Source organism: Ctenopharyngodon idella, chromosome 3, assembly GCF_019924925.1.
Source record: "Ctenopharyngodon idella isolate HZGC_01 chromosome 3, HZGC01, whole genome shotgun sequence".
In the NCBI taxonomy this organism is placed as follows: domain Eukaryota; kingdom Metazoa; phylum Chordata; class Actinopteri; order Cypriniformes; family Xenocyprididae; genus Ctenopharyngodon; species Ctenopharyngodon idella.
This window is the reverse complement of record NC_067222.1, coordinates 28765794-28786909: the sequence shown is the minus strand read 5'-3', so window position 1 is coordinate 28786909 and position 21116 is coordinate 28765794. Positions and strand designations below refer to the sequence as shown.

The window sequence follows — 21116 nt, the reverse complement described above, 5'->3', positions numbered from 1 at the left end:
TATCTTAATGTTAACCCCCTAAACGCCGTGGGATGTCAAATCGATTCTGGCACTGTACTTTATATTTTTATTCTGACTACTTATGGTTGGTGCCAAGCAATATTGTCGTATCATCACTATATTAAACGCATACCGGTATTTGTTACCGAAAATACACCTGCCTCTGGCTTCTTTCAGGTCGAAATGTCCTGTAAATGAGTCTTCTGTATCAGTTTTTTGCAAACACACGGGTCCCACAGCGCGCTGGTAGCTTGGATGCCAACGCACCGGACGGACGGATGATGATTCACTCTATGGGAATATGAGGAAGTTGCCCTGAACCGATCAAGCGGCTTCGCGTTCACGAAACCCCTGCGGTTCCCGATGGTGAAATTATCCAACGGCTGTTTGATGAGCAGCAAACGAAAGCCACCTCTCGCCGGGTCGCCTCTGAAGTCGAGCTGACAAAAGCTGGTGGGGTTTGTTTGAAAGACTTGAGCAGGGTGTGACCGCACTTGGTTTAAATGTTACATGCTGCACTGTATATATCAGCGAAGCTCACTATGAACGCAGCCTGGAATTTCTACGTCAACCCGTGTGGATGACGCCGCCAACGTTTGAAAATAAATCGTCGCGGAGGCAAAGTTGATTTTTAAAATTCTTTCGGTTAAAGAGCAGGTCTGTTAGCCATGTAGCTGGCTGCACATGACCGGACTGGACTTCTCCGACTAATGTCTAGGGTGTCAAATCTTTTTTTAGTCTGTGTTGTGCGTGTATGTGTAGATGTATAGCGTAGTTATTTTAGCGTCGTCGTCGTGACTGTTTCTGGTTGCTATGGCATTTTTAAACGGTCCCAGACTGTTGGACTGGGCAAACTCTCCTCCGCATTTACAGTTCAACAAATATGTCCTGACTGGTTATAGACCCATTTCCTCCGTCCAGGAGTGTATCAAGAGTCTCTTCTATCTGCACAATGAGCTAGGAAACATCTACACACATGGTGAGTGAGATATTGCCTCTAAAGAGGAAGCTGACAGTGCCCTCTCTCTTTATGTGCTTATTACATGTCATCTGCTTCAGTCTTTGTGTCATTATATTACTTATGCATAACTTTAATCATGTCAGTATGAGCTTTACCCATCCTGCCTGCTTAGGTCTGCATTTGCATTTGTATTACCCATTCATAGCTATAGTCTAAACCCTATTTAAATGGTCAGTGTTGCTATACCACCAGAAAACAGGAAATGGTATATATTTCCTACCCAAGGAATGAATGAGTGTTTGTAAACTGCAACTCACTCAACTCACTCACTGCAACTACATGTTATTGGAGTAGTTCCCTGAAAATGAAAATTGTCATTATTTATTTACGTATTATTTATTTATTTGTTTATGTTGGTCTAAAAAACCTGTATGAATTTCTTCTGTTGAACACACACAAAGGAGAATATTTTAAGCATGTCCTGATCAGTCTTTTTCATGGAGTGACATCTTCTGTCCTCATTCATTGTCAAGCCTTAAAAAGTGAGCAAAATCAGTGGAAAAGCAGTCCACATGACTTGTGTGCCAAATACATTTTGAAGTCTTAAGGCCAATTCACACTGCACCGACAGACGAGAATCACCATATTATAGTACATCGCTTCTCAGACATTCCACGACCCGAAAAACGTGATGCTACATGTTCAGTCAGTGAAAAGCATAGACCAAGGCTGTGTTCAAAATCATCCCTTATACCCTCATTCACTATTCCCTACATTAGTCCACTAATATAGTTCACTTGAGGGAGTGAATGAAAACCAGTGGGTGAATTCAGACACCGAGTGCGCCGGAAGGGCTGCTGCTTTTGCATAGTTTGTTATTTAATTATTTGAAACTTAGCAAACTGGCAGCTCCAGTAGTAAGATGAAAAGATTCATATCATGGAAACTATGTATAAACCCTAATTAAACAATTTAATAATCAATTAAAAAGGAATTTATACCTGTATGATATTACGCTGTAGCCACATTGCACCTGCGGTTTGGAAAATGGATGGATAGATGATTCCGCTGCGGGCTCCATCTTCTGGCGAATGCGGGAATTCTTTCAGCATGCTACTCTTACAGTGCATTATGGGTATTCTCTAGCTGTTGAGCATACATCAGTTGTACACTCGTTATTGCGGTGCATTGTGAGATTGAATGAGGGCACTCAAAAACGTCCACTGTGGTTTCGGACATCACTACAAATGGCTGTCCCCTCAAATAGTGCCCTATTTAAGGGTATAGGAGGCGATTTCGGACACAGCCCAAGTGTGCCGCACATGTCCTGAAAAGTGGAGCCAAAGCATTTCGATCGCCCCCTGGTGGCTGGCTGCAGTGTAGGTCATAAACCCCGCCCTCTTCATGTAATCGAATGGGATGCGAGACAAACTAAAAAAATGTTTTTTCCAAAGATGGTTTCTGCCATTTTAGGTAGTTCTTATAACGCAGATGTATGTTCAAGTGTTAGCTTTTCCAGTAAGTTTGGCTTTAGTTATTTGATGCCATAACAACGGGGTGTAACGTCATGATTGACAGCTGTGTTTGCGATCGGTTATGCGGGAGTGGGAGAATGGGCAGGGCCTTAATACCGCGGCTCCACCTTGGGATCACTACTGCACAGACACAGGCTCCAAATTATGTAATAGGCAATGAATGTTTCTGGGATATTTTGGCTTCATTTTTCTAAAGTGGAAAGAAGTGAAGGTTCGTTCGCCACAGAGCCCCCTCAAGTGCGGGGCCGCACCGGTTGCACCGTCCTAAGGACGGCCCTGGGTGGTTTAGTTGTGAGTTGGAGATGAACTTTGCAGGAAGGTAGATCTCCAGGAACAGGATTGGGCAATGCCATCAGATGCCAACAGGGGTACCAAACTGATTTTACAAAGTGTCTGTTGCCGATGGTTGGCGTCTGTCAGTGCAGTGTGAATTAGCCTCTAAGGTCACAGTAAAATTTTGACAAAATTTTGTGGGCAATAAAGGCAAAGACTAGAATAACACAAGACGCGTCACTGGTATTGTTTTGATTGAGAAAAAGTGCAACTTGCAATATGGTGGAATAAGTCCCGCCTTATAAATAAGGTGATTATTAAAGTCATCGCGTCATTGCGGAGGCCACTAGAAGCTCCGGTTCCTATAGAAACAGTCAGACGCGCGCCTCCTAAATGAGACACAAGAGGCGCGCACTTAGGATAATTTTGTGTCCTTTTTGAACCTTGACATTTTCAAACACCATTGAATGGAAAAGACAGGCCAGTACATTCTTCAAAATATCTCATTTTCTTTTCCACAAAAGAAAGAAAGTCATACAGGGTTGGAACAACATGAGTGTGGATAAATGACACAATTTTCAATTTTGGGTGAAATATCCCTTTTTATGGTTGTACAGCTACACCATAAAATGCAAAGATTGGCATCTCTCCATCCCACTCTGTTGCTGTGTACCTCACTATATATGCTGCAGTTTGCTATAGGGATGTCCCGAGCCGATCTCAAGGATCAGTAAGTTTTTTGAACTAATCGGTATTAGCCGTCCTAAGCCCGATCCTTTATTTTACGAAAGCTGTCATGCAGGTGTTGTGCAGTAGGCTAGGTTGCGGACAATGCTCCTTCAAGTGGGTTTGCCAACCGCCATTAAAAGGAAAAGAAGAAGCTCAAATGTGTGTGCGTGCGAGAACCAATGAGGTCTGTTCTAGCATGTCACACACGGACGTTCTAGCTTCTGTGTTTAGCATATTTTATGCACACTAACGAATCACTCGAAAGTCAGTTATTTACTGTTTATTTTTATCTGCCCTAAGACTGTCTGAGATGTTGCTATGGGTTGCGTCTTGCTTCGGACTGGCATTCTGGCACTGTGAGCTTCATGCTTTCTAATCTGATCTACATTTTTTTTTTTTCTTTTTGTTGCAATTAAGGCCCCGATATACTTCAAGCGAAATCGAAGAATGAACTGATGTGATGTCATTTCGAACAAAATCAGAGCAAAACGAAGTTCGTTTGGAGTTCGTTTTGGGAGTTTGAAACAGCTTGTCAAAGCTGGTAAACCCCTTCGTACTACAATTGGTCCATGGCGATAATGTAATAGGTAGGTGTGCTCTGAGGCTCTGCCTTCATTCACGTGGAAATCTTCTCCGGTTCATTTCTTCTGTTCAGTCCGTCAAGGTCAGACGTCCGCGAGTAAAAACATAAACACACTCAAGAGCTGCTTTATAATAGAAAATGAAGTTGTACTTCTGAATAAATGAGACACTGACACTGTTTTTCATGTTTGATAATGTAAAGCTGCTTACTTTTAGGCAATCTATTGTATAAAGTGCTAAATAAATAAACGGGACATGACTTTACTAGAGTGCCGAATTGCAGAGCTCATGTAAACATATCCACGTTGGAATGATTTTCTTATGCTTTAATAAAAAAATACTTGGTGTTTTCACGTTTTTTTGTTTGTGCGTTTATGTTGTTATTGAGAGGAAAGTGCACAGTATGTATTTTTATATGTCACACGTTCGCTAATAGTATACCGCTCACGTATTTCGTGAATATTTCGGGGCCTTTATTTTTTTCAGAATCGGAAAGAGCTTTATTGCCAAGTATGCTTACACATACAAGAAGTTTGTCTTGGTGACAGAAGCTTCCAGTACACAGATAGAATGACAGTAACAAGACACATAATAAAAATGAAATAAGTGAATAAAAATAAATAAAAAAGACAATGGACAATATATGTATGTACTACAGGTATGTTATATACAATGCAAGGGAATGTGAATAAGAGGTATGGTATGCTAAATACATACTGAGTATAAATAGTGTTCTGTATTGCACTTTTGTTGCCCAGTGGGGGCATTTCATTGTTCATGAGGTTGATGGCTTGAGGAAAGAAACTTTTCTTGTGCCTGGCTGTTCTGGTGCTCAGTTTTAGCTTGATTTCATAATGTAAAACAGTTGAAAAAAACATAGCCTCTGTTTGCAGTTTTTAGATATATCAAAGATGAAAATGGCTAAAAGAAAACATGAAAGGTGCGTCCCAATTCGCATACTTATGCACTATTCTATGACGTTTTTAAGTACAAATAGTGCGAGTAGTGCATTCACACAGAAATTTCCAAAAAGAAAAAGTGCACTTTAAATACCCGGATGATGCACTAAATTAATGGAAAAAACAAAGTGTGGAATGTTGGACACTTCATGCACTCAACTGTCGCAGCTTTAATTACGTACCGGAGGGAGAGGGGGTATCTGACTCCTTTGTTAAATGACAAAATAACCTTATACAATTCACGCACTACATGGATGAGCACATAGTGCATAAGTACATAGTGTATAGTGCGTCATTTGGGACGCAACTAAAGACTATGAGAATGGTTCTTTGTGGTCTGTATAAATATGCATTTGTGGAGTGATCTGAATCTGTGGTTTGTCTCATTTGCAAGTGAGTTGCTTATCTAATGTGAAGACATATTACAAAGAACTCACCAAAACCATTACCAGGAGTCTTTAAAGTAGTGTTCAATTTATAAATTAATTTGTTTTTGTATATATAAAATTAATAATTACAGTAGTAAATGTTATTGGAATTACTCCATAGAGAAACTCTCTGCACGGCCCTGTATACATTGGATTGATTTTAATAACTTTAATGTACTTGAAGTGTGCACCAAGCACTAGGACAGTGGTCTTCACTATTTTTTTTTCACGAGAGCCACACTGATAGGACAAAGTCAATAGGAGAGCCACTTTTACCACAAAGTATCAAAAGTTACATCCAGTACATGAAAAAATACTATAGTAATTTATATAGTAAATACTGTGTATTATAGTATTTACAACACTTTGTTAATGAATGCTACAGCATACTATTAACTATAGTGAACTGATAAACTGTAATAAATACTGTAGTATACTTTAGTTTTTACTACAGTAAACTGTAGTGTATTGTAGTATAATATTCCCTATAGTTGTAGAAAACTTACAGTACACTATTGGGTAAAGTAATTTGTTTATTTTACTATAGTTGTTATATTACCACAGCAACTATAGAATTACCACATCAAATTAATTAAAGTACTTTACTATAGTATGGTGAAAAAACACTATAGTATTTACTATAAATTACTATAGTATTTTGTCATGTTCATAAATAGCATATCTGCTTATCAATCTGTCATCCATGAACATACAATATGCAATGCAATTAGGGCTGGGCGATATGACCAAAATCTTATATCACGATATGAGTAATTTTATATTACAATAATGATATATATCACAATATAGTTATTTTTGCTTTAAATAATATTTTTATGATATCAATATTTTCGATATCATTGAAATTTCATAATTATCATCAATTTCAATATAATTTAAAAAAAGCCTAAAAAACTCTCAAGCTTACTGAAGACAAATAAACTGTGATAAAGAAAGAGCAAAGAAAACAAACTATAATAGAACAAAAACAGATGAAATAGACCTACATGAAAAAACTTCAAGCACTAGAAAATGTATAAAGTAATCAAAGGTATAAAAACAATGCATAGTCTTTACTGTGTAAATTAAATATACATTTATTCTTATTAAAGTTACAAAAGCAGTGAGAGATTTTCTCTCTTTTTTTGTTGTTTGATTAAGCATTAATAATGACAGCAGGTAAATTTGGATGCTCTCCCTTTAAGACTGACTGCACCGATCCATTAACTCGAGCCTTGTCTTTCTCCTTCACTTAAGACATAAATGTCTCTGTTTGCTTGCAAATACGTGGTCACTTTGACACATAGGTATGTGTATTTAACCGTTCAAGCACAATTAGTCAGCAAAAAGCACTCAGTTCAGTCCTCACGCGCTCTATGAGCAGCGGCTTTATATCGCGCGTCTCTCAGACGGCGCTGAGAAACAGTCTCTTCAGAGAGCGCGTGCATATGCTGAAATGAGTTGTCTTTCGCTGCTAATTGCACTTAGACGGTTTAAACCCGCTTGTTTTTAAACCGCAATGCTTAAAAACTCATGCAAATGATAAGCTTTCGTGACAGCGCAGCATAGCAACCTCACGTGAACGTAACTTTGACAGAGACGATAGTCCAAAATCTCTACCAGTTGACAAATTTCTACCGGCTAATCGTGTCTACCAGTATATCGACCACCCCTACTTCTTGTGCTTAATACACTTTAACATCGAGCACGTCTCTAATTCGCGATCGCCTCCTGAGAGAGGCAGGTTTCATGCACGAGCGCTGCACCCAGTTCCTTTTCAGGATATATTGCGCTTATAACTCTTTTAACATCAAGCACGTCCCGCTCTTTATATTCTCATTCATGCATTTCATCACTCTGGAGTGTCAATAGTGCAATATATTTACATACTACGATATAGCAAAATCTCAAACGATATACATTTTATTTCGTGGTAACGATATATATCGTCTTATCGCACAGCCCTAAATGCAATAAATACAAAAGGCGAGAAAAAAATTATTATTTATCATTTACCAGTCAAATTTGTAATTGAGACAAGATGATTTCCCTTAATGAAAAAAAAGCAGGATTACCTTAATGCTGGGATGAGAGGAAGCATGCATTTCCTTGACTTTCTCTATGTTGTATTTGTTGTTGTTTGCAATCCTCTCTTTATAGTGTTCATGGTTGAGATTTTTTTTTTCGTATTTTCTAGGCTATTTTAAGTCGTAAAGTGAGCAGGATATGTTAAAATGTAGCGCATGGATTCGGCAGGCATGTATTTACGATACTAAGCAGGCAGCTGGTCTCTCGGAGGTTGTGTGGAGCCCTTCTCAGCTCTACAGCGCCCTACAAATTTCCAACGTAAATCTGTGGTGAAAAATGAACTGCAGCGCGCTCTCATAGAGAGCCATTGGGGCAGATTTCTGGCTGCCCTGCTCATTTTCACGTTAGGTCATATCACCGTATTATTTGCCATGCGAGCCACAAGTTAAAGCTTGGCGAGCCGCGCAATGAGTAACACTGCACTAGCCTATAGGAAAATGCAAGTATTGGATCGGGACTAGGTATCAGCAGATACTCAATATTCAGTGACTCGGATTGGCTCGGGGGCACAAAAAACTTGATCGGGACATCCCTAGTTTGCTATATATAATTGTTTGTCAATAGCAAAAGGAGTTATTATCTTTAGTAATTTTTGTTCTGTATTTTTGTATAGCAGCTGCAGTGAGCAGTATCTAGACAAGCATTCTAGTGCATTGGTTGCCCAGAGGAAATATAATAAAATGTATAATCAGGCATAAAGGTCAGCTCCAAAGGAATTTCCACTTGTAAACTTGTAGGCTCAATTTCAGTCCAGTGTGGAACTATCAAGCTGGGTCATGTGTTGCCTGCAGGTGTACTGTCATGCTCCCTTCCAAGAAACTTCCATGTTGACTGGTAAAATTTTGTTGGTGCTATACAGAGCTGTACAAAATTTAAAAAATCATCCAGAATAGTGCAAGCTAGAGCAGGATGAAAGAAATATTGAAAGGATAGAAGAAGATTTTTTTTATTATATTTTTTTTATATATATAATAAAATTATATTGTTTTATGATGAAGAGTGACACATTCACAATAATGTACATTACTGAAAACCTGTGAAAAACACTTCATCTGTGCACACTCTCAAAGTAGCTGTGTGTTCTCAAGCCAACACTGTTTCAGAGTATATTTTAAGAGTTCTGGCCTACTGTAGTCAAGTAAGCAGAAATTAGAGGTTTAAATTGAGTGACACAGCTTAACTTGACCCAAGAGATGACTTTGCTGTGGGGAGTTGCACCTGGTTGTCCTTTTTTAAGCTGAAATATTGGAGCATTTGTTCTGTCTCTACTGTTTTGACTGGTAGAAATACCTCCAGTTAGAGATTGTAAAGAAGCAATGACAATAATGAAGACTGAGGAATGATTCCTAGTACATATGTTTTTTTGTTTTGTTTTTTAACATAGGCTGATTTCCATTCTTGCATTTCAATGCAATCGAGGTGCATGCCTCTTCACAGTGTTTGCTTTATATTCAAGGATTTGTGTTTTACTTTGCATGATTCGTATGCACTATTTCATTCCATGTTTGCACGCCATGTCTCCACAGCAATATTTGATATTCTTCTAGGTTTCAACCTTTTACATCTGCTGTTTGAAACTGCTGTTTAAAGAAAGATTCAGATCTCAGGGTGATAATTGATTATGACTAATAATCTTCTCTGATCTGTTCCTGGTCTTAACACATTTGCTAAAGTGTTTTTTAGGTCTGTGGGTTTCTCTAACCCATATGTTGTTTGTCTGGCCACTGATGGAGGGCTATGATCTGATAGCAGGTTTCCGCTTGTACATTCACCACAAAACTAAAGGCATAGTTCACTCAAAATAAAACCCGATACTTCATCCTCATGCTGTTCGAAACCTTTCTTTCTTTCTTTCTTTCTTTCTTTCTTTCTCTCTTTCTTTCTTTCTTTTTCTGTCTCAATAGAAGTTATTTTTAAAAATGCCTCCATGTTTTTTTTTTTTTTTTTAATTGTCCAATAAATTGTTAATTGGAAGAAAGAAAATTGAACATATGTCTGTGTGATAAGAACTACCTAAAACACAAAAGACAGAAATCATCTTTGGAAAAAAATATTTGAAGTATAATTGGATTTTTTTAGTTTGGCTTGCATCCCATTCAAATACATGGAGAAACTCGTAAGACTTTCGTTCATCTTTGAAACATAAATGAAGATATTTTTAATGAAATGTGAAAGATGTTTGTCCCTCCACACTCCACACCACTACCACTTTGTAGTAGGGCTGCACGATAAATCGCAATTAACATGCAATCACACTTAAACCGATTTGGCTTAGTGCAATTATGAAATCATAAAGGCTGCGAGTATTTTTTTTTTTTTTAAAATTTATGCGCAGATTGTCAGTGAAGCACGGCCCTGTGAACGCTGCTCCATCTGAAAGCACTGCGAATTTGAGTTGCTTATAACGTGCATTTGAAAAAGCAACACGCCGTCAAACATCTTTCCAACCATAAGAAGCATTTATGAACCTCTTGTCCAACAAAAGACAACATTTAATAACATGTTTTTATTCCAAACTCACTTCATAATGACAGTTGAGCATCCTTCTGTGAGATGATGTGGCTTCTTACACGAAATAAGGCACACAACATATTATTTCATAGTATTCTATACAGTGATAAAGGCTATGTTGATTAGCATTGAAGTATAATATACTTTATTAATATTATGAAAATACCCAAGGAAGGCTTGAAGAGCTCAGATAAACCATGTATTGTCGTAGTCGTGTGTTTATTAGTTGTGTTTAATAAAAGCATTTAAATCTTGTGTTTATTTAGCTACAGCAATAGTATGATGCCCATAGGGATTTCTTGGAATGATGTGCGTTATTGTACTTCTGCGGGGCATATTTGGAGTTTATTTGTGAGAGCGCCATCTGGCTTTCAGATGGAGCAGCATTTACTACTGATCACAGAGCCGTGCTTTACTGAAAAGCTGCGCATAAAAAAATGCCGCCTTTGCCAAATTGTGTGCAGTTTAATTTCAATTAATTGTGCAGCCCTTCTTTGTTGCTTCAAAAAGTTCATAAAGAGATCGTAAAATTAATCCATATGAATCAAGCAGTTTAATCCAAATTTTCTGAAAAGACACAATTGCTTTATACAGATTTAATTTAGGCTTTTATTTACATATAAACGTTCATCAAAACACATCAGTTATGGTAAACAGAAGCAAGTATGGTTGAGCCTGTTTATTTTTGCAGATCGATGTTTATATGTGATTAAAAGTCTAAATTTAGTCTGTTCATCATATAAAGCGATTGAGTCTCTTCAGAAAATTTGGAATAAACTAGTTTTATGATCTCTTTATGAACTTTTTGAAGCGTCAAAGTGGTAGTGGTGTGGACTGTCAGTGGAGGGACAGATCTCTCACATTTCATTAAAAATATCTTCATTTGTGTTTCGAAAACAAAAAAAAGTCTTACGAGTTTGAAACAACATGAGAGTGATTAATTTACCTTTTTTTTCATTTTTGGGTAAACTAACCCTTTAAGCATTGAAAGTGTACCTTTTGACACTTTCAATAAAGTGTGCATCAAGTATCCAACTACTATAACAATCATGCTTTGTTAAAAGATAATTATGAAATAAAAAGCTATTTTAAAAGTTCAATTATGAATTATGATAACTATGACTTGTCATAATGGTGACTTTTCATCTCATAAATACTACTTTTTTATCATAATTTTGGGTTATGTCATAATAATGATTTACCAAAGCATTATATTTTTCTTGTTTTTTTTTTTTTTTGTTTTTTTTGTTTGTTTTTTACACATTTGCAGTATGTACAAAGCATAAGTGCCACTCAAATCCATGTACTTTTCTAGGGTAAAGTGCATGTTCTCTAACAATAGTATCTTTGTCAAAGCGAGAGTTAAGCCAACAGATAACTCACTCAAAATAGATGTGCTAGAAGGCATTGGTGCTTTTACCTGACCAGGGTAAATCATTTGACACTGGGGGAATGACAGGGGCTTAGAGAGAAAGAGAGATTCACAAATAACCAGAAGATTGTTCAACAGTCTTTTCATATACTTTGAGTCACTATAATAAATCCACTGACTTCTAAAGACTTTTAAAGATCTTTGTTTTAGTGTGTAGTTTGCATTTTGGCAGCTGCTGCTAAAATTAGCACAGCAAAGCCGCTGAGACCCTCATTGTACTGGGCCGTACCGTGGGCCTCAATAAACCCATGTGTTGTTTAGGCTGCAGCGATTCAACTCAAGGGACGCGATAAAACACTGCAGGGCCTTGTCTGAGCATAATGCCCAATAACAATCTTCTCGCTCTCTTCGTGGGCCTTGCGTGTTTCAACAGCACTTTACACGTCTTCAGTACACAATGACTCTCCTGAGCCTCGTTGTCTCGTTGTTTCTTTTTCTTCACTCAGGAATCCCTCTGCTCTGCTTCCTGGTGCTGCTTCCGCTCAACATCCCCTGGTCACAGATCAGCGTGACATGGCTCGGCGTGGTGCACTTCCTGGCCTGCTTGTCGCCGCAACTGGGCTCAGTGGTCTACCACCTCTTCATGAACCATGAGGGCGGCGAGCCCGTCTATAAAACCCTGCTCACGCTAGATATGTGCGGAATCTGCATGATCAACACGCTAGGTCAGCATCTCAAACTGCTGTCAGATCAATCCGAGCTCTCCATCACATTATCTCTCAGTACATCTTTTCAATTCTGTTCTCTGTTTTCCTCTGCTGATTCAAGATTTTTTTACCCTGACACCTCACATTTTATATAATTTGTACAGGTTGTTCATACCTGATAAGGTTACCTGATAAAATGATCCGTCATCAGGTCATTTTTAGGGGTGATTACCAAAACTGTCTGTATTGTGATAGAGACCTGTGTCACAGCAGCCTAGTGAATAAGTAAAATGTGTGTTTCCCCTTTATCTGTGCGTATTCAGGCTGTTATAACATTGAAAACAGTTTTTCCATTCCCTAGTGCAAAGATTAAATTATTCTCATAAATATGTTCATAATTTTAAAGGATAGAATGAAAAAATGTTATAGTAAAAACCCGGTATTTGGTTATATTGCTGTGTATATATACAGTTGCAAGAAAAAGTATAATTTTAACAAAATAATGCCAAATTTACACTGCAAATGTGGCACAGAAGTGCCATTTAGGTGTCTTTACACAGACTTTTTAATGCTGCTCAGAGGTGGCATAAATGCTTTACACAGCAATTTCAACTGTATACTTTGACACTAGGGACTGAGGTGGGTCAGAGCAGGCGTAGTTTGGTCTGGCTTTTATGCAGCATTATGTGTTTACACAGAATTTTGAGCACAGAGCAGCCTTAAGTCTGCTGAGTAAAGAGGCCTTAAGAGAGATCATACAAAATGCATGTTTTTTTTTTTTTTTATTTAGTACTGTCCTGAGTAAGATATTTTACAAAAGATGTTTTTATATATATATATATATATAGTCGACAAAAAAAAAAAAAAAAAAAAAAAGCTGAATTTATTAAAATAACCCTGTTCAAAAGTTTGGGAACCATTGGTTCTTAATACTGTGTGTGGTTACCTGGATGATCCACGATGGTTGTGATGGTTGTTCTTGAGTCCCTTTGTTTGTCCTGAGCAGTTAAACTGAGCTCTGTTCTTCAGAAAAATCCTTTACAGGAGTGACTGTATGATTTTGAGGTCCATCTTTTCACAGTGAGAACAACTGAGGGACTCAAACACAACTGATGCTCCAGAAGGAAACGCAATGCATTAAGAGGCGTGAAGGTGAAAACTTTTGAACAGGATGAAAATCTCCCAATTTTTCTTATTTTGTTTAAAGATCATATTTTTTCATTTAGTACTGGCCTTCAGAAGCAACAGAAGATACTTAGAAGATGTTTCCCGGAGACAAATTAAGTACAATTTACCTTGATCTTCAAATTCAAAAAGTTTTCACCCCCCAGCTCTTAATGCATCGTGTTTCCTTCTGGAGCATCAGTGAATGTTTGAACTTTTTTTAATAGTTGTGTTTGAGTCCCTCAATTGTCCTCACTGTGAAAAGACAGATCTCAAAATCATACAGTCACTGCTGGAAAGGGTTCAAATATGCAAAAGATGCTGGAAATCTGAAGAATCTGCAGGACCTGGTGGATTTTTCTGAAGAACAAAGCTCAGTTTAACTGTTCAGGACAAACAAGGGACTCATGAACAACCATCACAAAACAAAAAAACAGTCGTAGATCATCCAGGTAACCACACACAGTATTAAGAACCAATGGTTCCCAAACTTTTGAACGGGGTCATTTTAATAAATTCAGCTATTTTTTTTTCTTGTCAACTATATATAAACATCTTTTTGTAAAATATCTTACTCAGGACAGTACTAAATAAAAAATGACATGCATTTTGTATGATCTCTCTTATTTTGTTAAAATTCACATTTTCACAGATTCTGCAAGGGGTTCACATACTTTTTCTTGCAACTATATATATATAAATATACGGTTATGATCCTTAATATATACAGATACCCCAATACCATCCTGAAACATTGCTATCATATTTATTTCAGTATTTTGTACAGTGTACTTTTTTTTTTTTTTACAGTGTACAGTGAGCAGCAGTTGTGTTAAATACACTTAAAATTCACCCATGCTTGAATGATGTGAGTTATACAGTTGTATCTTAGGTAACAAGAGCTTGTCATCTTAGTAACATTGTGTTTTGGTTCACAGGAGCTCTACCCATCGTGTACAGCACACTTCTCTGCTACCCCTTCACCCGCACAGTGGCTCTGCTGATGTACATCCTGCTATCAAGTTACGCCATCTACTGTGCCATCACAGCACGCAGCAGAGTGCGGCGTCTGCGTTCCTTTGCCTGGCAGTTACTTTACCGCTTCTCATTTTTCCTTTTGCGCTGGGTAGGTGTGGGCGGAGGGAGTCCCACCTCACTGCGTCACTTTCTCACCATGGATGCACTAGCAGTGTTGGGCGGGGTCATCAATATCACCCGAATCCCCGAGCGGTTCCGCCCGGGCCTCTTTGACTACTGGTGCAACAGCCATCAGATCATGCATGTGCTGGTGGTGGTCTCCATACTGTACCTACACTGGGGGGTGCTGGATGACTTACTGTGGATCAACACCTATCACTGTCCCTCAGACTGACAGTGGCCCCTGCTAGTCTGGAATCGTGGGTAATAGGGTGTGAGGACCTCTTTTAGTAACGAGATGTTTGGGAATGCGACGTAATTGGGCAAAGAACGGTATGGGGTGGGGGGAGACTGTTGTGCTTTGTATATAAATGTGTGCACGAAAGTCCATAAGAAGTGTTTTACATGTTTTTTAGGAGACACCAGTGCCAGCTTCGACACACATGCTTGTTTGTGCTGTCAGTAGCCAGAATGTACATATCCGTGTTTGCATAAACATTGTCTGTGCATGGCACTGTTTAGACCTACTAGCTCAAAGGCAAATTTTTTTTTTTTTGGTTTGAGACCTACACATTCTATAGGCGTATACACACACACACACACACATACAGGATCTGACATTATTCGATGTCATATATTCACCAGCGTTTAAAGCATTTCTTAAATAACCCTCTAAATTTAGTTTTAGCTGAACAATAAAAGAACATAACGAGCCCTCAAATGATTGGCTCTCGAAAAGCGAGATTTAACATATCACAATCTAAAACTCGTTGCTCAAATAGCATGGCTTTTGTGAAAACTAAGTACGGTTTGTCTCTATTCTCAATTTTGCTGGTGACACAAACAAAGATCGCTGGTGCAGAAATATATCCACCTCCAACTTTCAACTTGCTACTCTATTGCAGACTATGCAGCATATCACATGTTATATCAATGCTAACACTACACACACAAAATGTACTGTAAGCCCAGTCTCACAGCAACATTTACTGGAAATACTTGAGTTGTTTTTTATCTGTTTTATCATGCTTGGTTTTTTTTTTCGTGCCGTCTTTATGTTCAGGTCCATATTTTTCACATTCATACCAATTAGCTGCAAGTCAAGGGTGAAGGGGTCATTTCTTGGGTTGTAACCTTGCCATTTTTATTTTTATTAGGTGATTAAAGTTGCTGAGTGCTCATTTTAATTTTTTGAGTGCCCTCTATGACTTTAATCATGTTTGTTAGCATCTAAGGGGAACTTATTCAATGCCGTTTTTTTTTTTTTTTGCAGGAGCACGACTTTAAAAACACCCTGGGAAACATTTCACGTTACCCGCAGAGGATATTTTCTCTGCTTTGCCGCCGAACAGTCGATTCAACCTTGTACACATGTGGTTTTAATATCCTAGTCTGTAGTTTGGAAGATTGGATTTTGTAGTGCTCTAAATTAGAATTCATTTCTTTCTGACCTTTGACCTCAATTATCTATGTAACCTTGGATTCAAGACTAGGCAAATTATTTTTTTAATGGCATGCTGTTTGCACAAAGGCTTTAATTCTCTGCTGGCTATCCTCGACCAATGCACACCTGATGGTCCTGCTCATCAGATGTGGCAGAGGAATGTTAGACTTCAGAATGGAGTAAAATTACTCATGCCAATACACTATGAATTTGCCAATGAAGACTAGGAGAATATTGGTATTGCTCACTTGTGCCAAATTCTTGATATATGTAAGGTTTATTTAAAGCCCGGGACACACCAAGCTGACGGTCGGCCAACTAAGTTTTCTCAGTGTGTTCCGCACCGTCGGCTGAAGTTGGTCCTCGTCGGCTTTTTTTCGGACGATTCGACATGTTGAATCGGCGTCGGAGCTCGTCGGTCAGTCGGGCCATCTGATCATTCTGATTGGCTGTTCAGCTACTGCCACCTGCTGGTACAGAAAGGCATTTCTTGTTACGCAGGCGCAGAACGGACGTGCTGCTTGGCCGTCGGGTGTCGAGCGTCGGTTTGGTGTGTCAGGGCAACTTTGGACCCAGACGCTGCCGACGTGAGCCAACCCCGCAGTCTGCTTTCGTCGCCACTAGTTCGTCGCCGTCAGCTTGGTGTGTTCCGGGCTTAAGTCTTTAGTAATGGTATGAATTTGATTTGATATAAATCATTATGGCCCCTCTGATTTAAAGGGTTAGTTCACTTAAAAATAAAATTTCTGTCATTAATTACTCACCCTCATGTCGTACCAAACCCGTAAGACCTTTGTTCGTCTTCGGGAACACAAATTAAGTCGAACATGTCGTTCCACACTTACGAGTGTGGAATGACATGAGGGTGAGTAATTGATAGAAATTTCATTTTTGGGTGAACTAACCCTTTAAGATAAAGGCTTCAGGTTTAACAGAGTTGAAAAAAGTCTCATCTACATCTACTTAAGAATGTGATTTAAAGTGAAGGAAATCAGTTCTTATAGCAGATTGCACTATGGAGATGTTGACATTGTTCCAAATGGGCTGTATTATGCGACTGCATTTTTTGCACATTTGAATTTGTTACCTTAGCATGCTTATGCACTACTGAGAGGAACAAACCAAGAATGACCCTTCTTACCCTTCCAACCTCACTAGTTTTAAAGCAATGTGATAACTTTGTTGACACAATCACTATGTAGCTTTCAGAATGAACATCAGTGAGGCCTGCCATACATTTCAGTTCAATTACCTCCAATATCCGTATCACTGGCATTATATTTATCTTATTTATGATTATGTTTTACTGTTTGGAAATGTTTGATGATATTTTATTTGAATGCAATTACTACTGTGTTTTTATTATTATTATTTTAACCAGTTGGGGATCACATATCTTTACATAACAACAGTACTCTGATAGTCCTATAGCCGAGGTCAGACCTATTAGTGTAGAATCGGTGCATGTTAGGTAGAATGTTACTCGGATGTATCTGACAAAAACTTAAAAACTCTATGCCAAATTATCTGTTTTTTTTGGGGCTTCAGGTGTCATACATGATGGTCCTGATCTTAGCAGACCAGCATGGTTTTAAATATAAGCCACAAATACAGTCCCTCAGAACAGAGCCGATTTACCCCAACCCCTTTAATGCTATTATTAAACGACAAACATTAGACTCTGAAATCAAGTGGTGCATGTAAATACTAGTAAACCAATCCCCTTAAACACAACATGCAATTTCCTGATGCTTGCGCAATGCAGCCACTGACATTTGTGCTTAATGTGCGGTAACAGAGCTAATGCATCAAATATATCTGTCTATAGAAAGGGAATAAAATCAAGAAAGCAGCCCAGAGGCAATACAACCATATCAAGTAATTACCTGCACTGTTTATTTTTTTTTTACCAAAAGGGCTTTTGGATCAAAGTGAAAACCAATTAAGAACTCCATATGGGTAACATAAATACCTGTATGTAGACTATATGCATAAAATGCAAGCGGCATACATACTGACATTTTTATATATTCATATTAATATTTAAAGCAACAATGTTGGAAGAAAATATATTGAATGTTAATGTATTTCATCTCAGAGGGCGACACTTAATATGAATTGTCCGATTTCATTTGGAAGACAGCAGTGATTTGATCTATCTGTGTACGTGTAAAAAGCTAAAATTGTGACATAACAAGGACAGGCCTGGCAGCAGAGCTAACAATGCTGTTACATTATTTACTAGGGTTAATGTCATAATATGTCTGTACTACTATGATGTCATAATGTCATTAACACGGTCTTTGGTTTTTAAACAGTTTAGAAGGGATTGTATTATAGTTTGGTCGGCAAAATCTCTTTTTTACATAATGAAAAGTAGGGAGAGGCTGCAATACAGATATTTTGGTTTGAAAAACGGGGGTCCTGATATGTTATTACCTCTGAAACCCACTGGATAACTATGCATAATCAAAATATGTACATATATATATATACACACAAACATGTTTGTACGTGTGAATTCCAAAAACAAGATGTTTTACCAGTCCTGAAAAGAAACAGATTTGTGTATTCACACCAACTTGTTTTGCTCAGACCATGCCATCCTGGGGTTTCCTCTTCTCAGGGTGCCCTGTCAGTGCTCACTTGTACTGAGTGACCTCAACAACTGATTTTGGGCCAGTTTTCTTTTCATCCTGTCATGTCGTCTTTGCTTGTTCTGGTTAAAATTGAAGACTGAAAAAAAACATGATGACAGTTCTATGTTTTTAAGGGCAAAGATCGTGATGGTTTGTCAGCCATCAAGCATTTGGACCATGCATCCTTCTTGATGCATATTGCCTTTGTGGGGCCGAATGTGTCCATAAATGCTGATCAAGAATGTGTTTATTTATGTAGTTAGGTGATGTGAGAATGTGCAGAGCATGTTACATTGAGCCCTAAAGGAAATGGATTGCATCATAACCCATGTTTTAGAGGAGGAACAAGGATGATGTTCTCCTGTCTGTATATTCTAATGTACTGTGGTAAAAAAAAAATAATGACATGATGTATGAAACTATAATAACATTTTTTTTTTCTTAGTATGCAGGTGCTGGATAGCCTGTTAATGATAATTTAAAAACTACTCGTTAGTTACACTTTGCATTATTATGATAATGGATATATTGTTATTATTATTATTATTATTATTATTATTCTGAGATGGATTACCACTATCAATGATAATCTTAATTTAAGTACAAAGGCTGAGAATACTAATGCACATAGGATGACAGGAGGTCTCTGAAAGATCTGTCATTTCCGCTTGAATGTTTTTTATTTATTTTGGTTGTTGTTTAGCTCCATCTGGTGGCCACAGTGCTCTTTTGGCTCTTAATGTCTGTAACAGCATAAATGATGTTCAGTTGAACCGTGTTGACATTCTGGATGAAGTCAGTCACGTAGGTCACTCGCTGAGCCACGTTGGCCATTTATCTTTCTTGTTTTATTAGGTCTAATTTATTGCAAAATTTGTTATAACTTTGGTTTTACATAAACATTTCTTGTTGTAAAATGGTTTTATCTACAAGCGTGTGTCTCTGTTGGTTTATTATATGGGCCTATAATTCTCTCTCAGTCTATTTGTGCCCACGGTTACATTTGTTCACTCAGACAGATCTTCCAAACCCCATGGTCTCCTGCAGCGATTGTGCAATAAATTGAGGTTTATATTTTTATATTGTGTCTTTTGACTTTCTTAATCATTTGAAAAAGGACTGTTGATGTAAACAGGATATGTCTGCTTTTATATTTTGACCTCAACTTCGGGTTATTCATATTTGCCATGTTTATTCTCACTTGTGTGATGATGTGCTTGTGTGACTGTTAATTTTTTTTTTTTATTAATATTATTATATTGCTTTTTAAATTAAATCTGCCACCTTTGAGCTGTATCTAACTTTTCCCCGTGTCTAAACAAAGTGACCATTAAGGGATATACAGTATCTCACAGAAGTGAGTACACCCCTCACATTTTTGTAAATATTTTATTATATCTTTTCATGTGACAGCACTGAAGAAATGACACTTTGCTACAAAGTAGTGACACACAGCCATTAATGTCTAAACCGCTGGCCACAAAAGTGAGTACACCCCTAAGTGAAAATGTCCAAATTGGGCCCGAAGTGTCAATATTTTGTGTGGCCACCATTATTTTCCAGCACTGCCTTAACCCTCTTGGGCATGGAGTTCACCAGAGCTTCACAGGTTGCCACTGGAGTCCTCTTCCACTCCTCCATGACGACATCACGGAGCTGGTGGATGTTAGAGACCTTGCGCTCCTCCACCTTCCGTTTGAGGATGCCCCACAGATGCTCAATAAGGTTTAGGTACCCTCAGCTTCTTTAGCAAGGCAGTGGTCGTCTTGGAGGTGTGTTTGGGTTCGTTATCATGTTGGAATAATGCCCTGCGGCCCAGTCTCTGAAGGGAGGGGATCATGCTCTTCTTCAGTATGTCACAGTACATGTTGGCATTCATGGTTTCCTCAATATACTATAGCTCCCAAGTGCCGGCAGCACTCATGCAGCCCCAGACCATGACACTCCCACCACCATGTTGACTGTAGGCAAGACACACTTGTCTTTGTACTCCTCACCTGGTTGCCGCTACACACACTTGACACCATCTGAACCAAATAAGTTTATCTTGGTCTCATCAGATCACAGTACATGGTTCCAGTAATCCATGTCCTTAATCTGCTTGTCTTCAGCAATCTGTTTGCGGGCTTTCTTGTGCATCATCTTTAGAAGAGGCTTCCTTCTGGGACGACAGCCATGCAGACCAATTTGATGCAGTGTGCGGCGTATGGTCTGAGCACTGACAGGCTGACCCCCACCCCTTCAACCTCTGCAGCAATGCTGGCAGCACTCATACGTCTATTTCCCAAACACAACCTCTGGATATGACGCTGAGCATGTGCAATCAACTTCTTTGGTCGACCATGGCGAGGCCTGTTCTGAGTGGAACCTGTCCTGTTAAACCGCTGTATGGTCTTGGCCACCGTGCTGCAGCTCAGTTTCAGGGTCTTGGCAATCTTCTTATAGCCTACGCCATCTTTATGTAGAGCAACAATTCTTTTATTCAGATCCTCAGAGAGTTCTTTGCCATGAGGTGCCATGTTGAACTTCCAGTGACCAGTATGAGAGAGTGAGAGCGACAACACCAAATTTAACACACCTGCTCCCC

The 21116-nt window shown here is 38.5% G+C and overlaps 1 protein-coding gene across 2 annotated transcripts; it reads left to right on the top strand.

Annotated features, from left to right (window-relative positions):
* The first annotated feature begins 811 nt into the window (after nucleotides 1-811).
* paqr4a (progestin and adipoQ receptor family member IVa) lies at nucleotides 812-19609 on the top strand. Of its 2 annotated transcripts, XM_051888805.1 has the most exons (3): nucleotides 812-979; nucleotides 11945-12163; nucleotides 14248-19609. In XM_051888805.1, the coding sequence occupies exons 1-3, from the start codon at nucleotides 814-816 to the stop codon at nucleotides 14679-14681; spliced, it is 819 nt and encodes a 272-aa protein (XP_051744765.1). In that variant the 5' UTR covers nucleotides 812-813; the 3' UTR covers nucleotides 14682-19609. The 2 variants fall into 2 exon arrangements, with proteins under 2 accessions (XP_051744765.1, XP_051744766.1); XM_051888806.1 differs by lacking the exon at nucleotides 11945-12163.
* The last annotated feature ends 1507 nt before the right edge of the window (nucleotides 19610-21116 follow it).

What these genes read in the sequence shown, in the direction of transcription:
- paqr4a (XM_051888805.1), top strand. Translation starts at nt 814, where the DNA reads ATGGCATTTTTAAACGGTCCCAGACTGTTGGACTGGGCAAACTCTCCT. An exon ending in AGGAAACATCTACACACATG is followed by an intron (nt 980 to 11,944) that starts GTGAGTGAGATA and finishes TTCTTCACTCAG; the next exon opens with GAATCCCTCTGCTCTGCTTC. An exon ending in CTGCATGATCAACACGCTAG is followed by an intron (nt 12,164 to 14,247) that starts GTCAGCATCTCA and finishes TTTGGTTCACAG; the next exon opens with GAGCTCTACCCATCGTGTAC.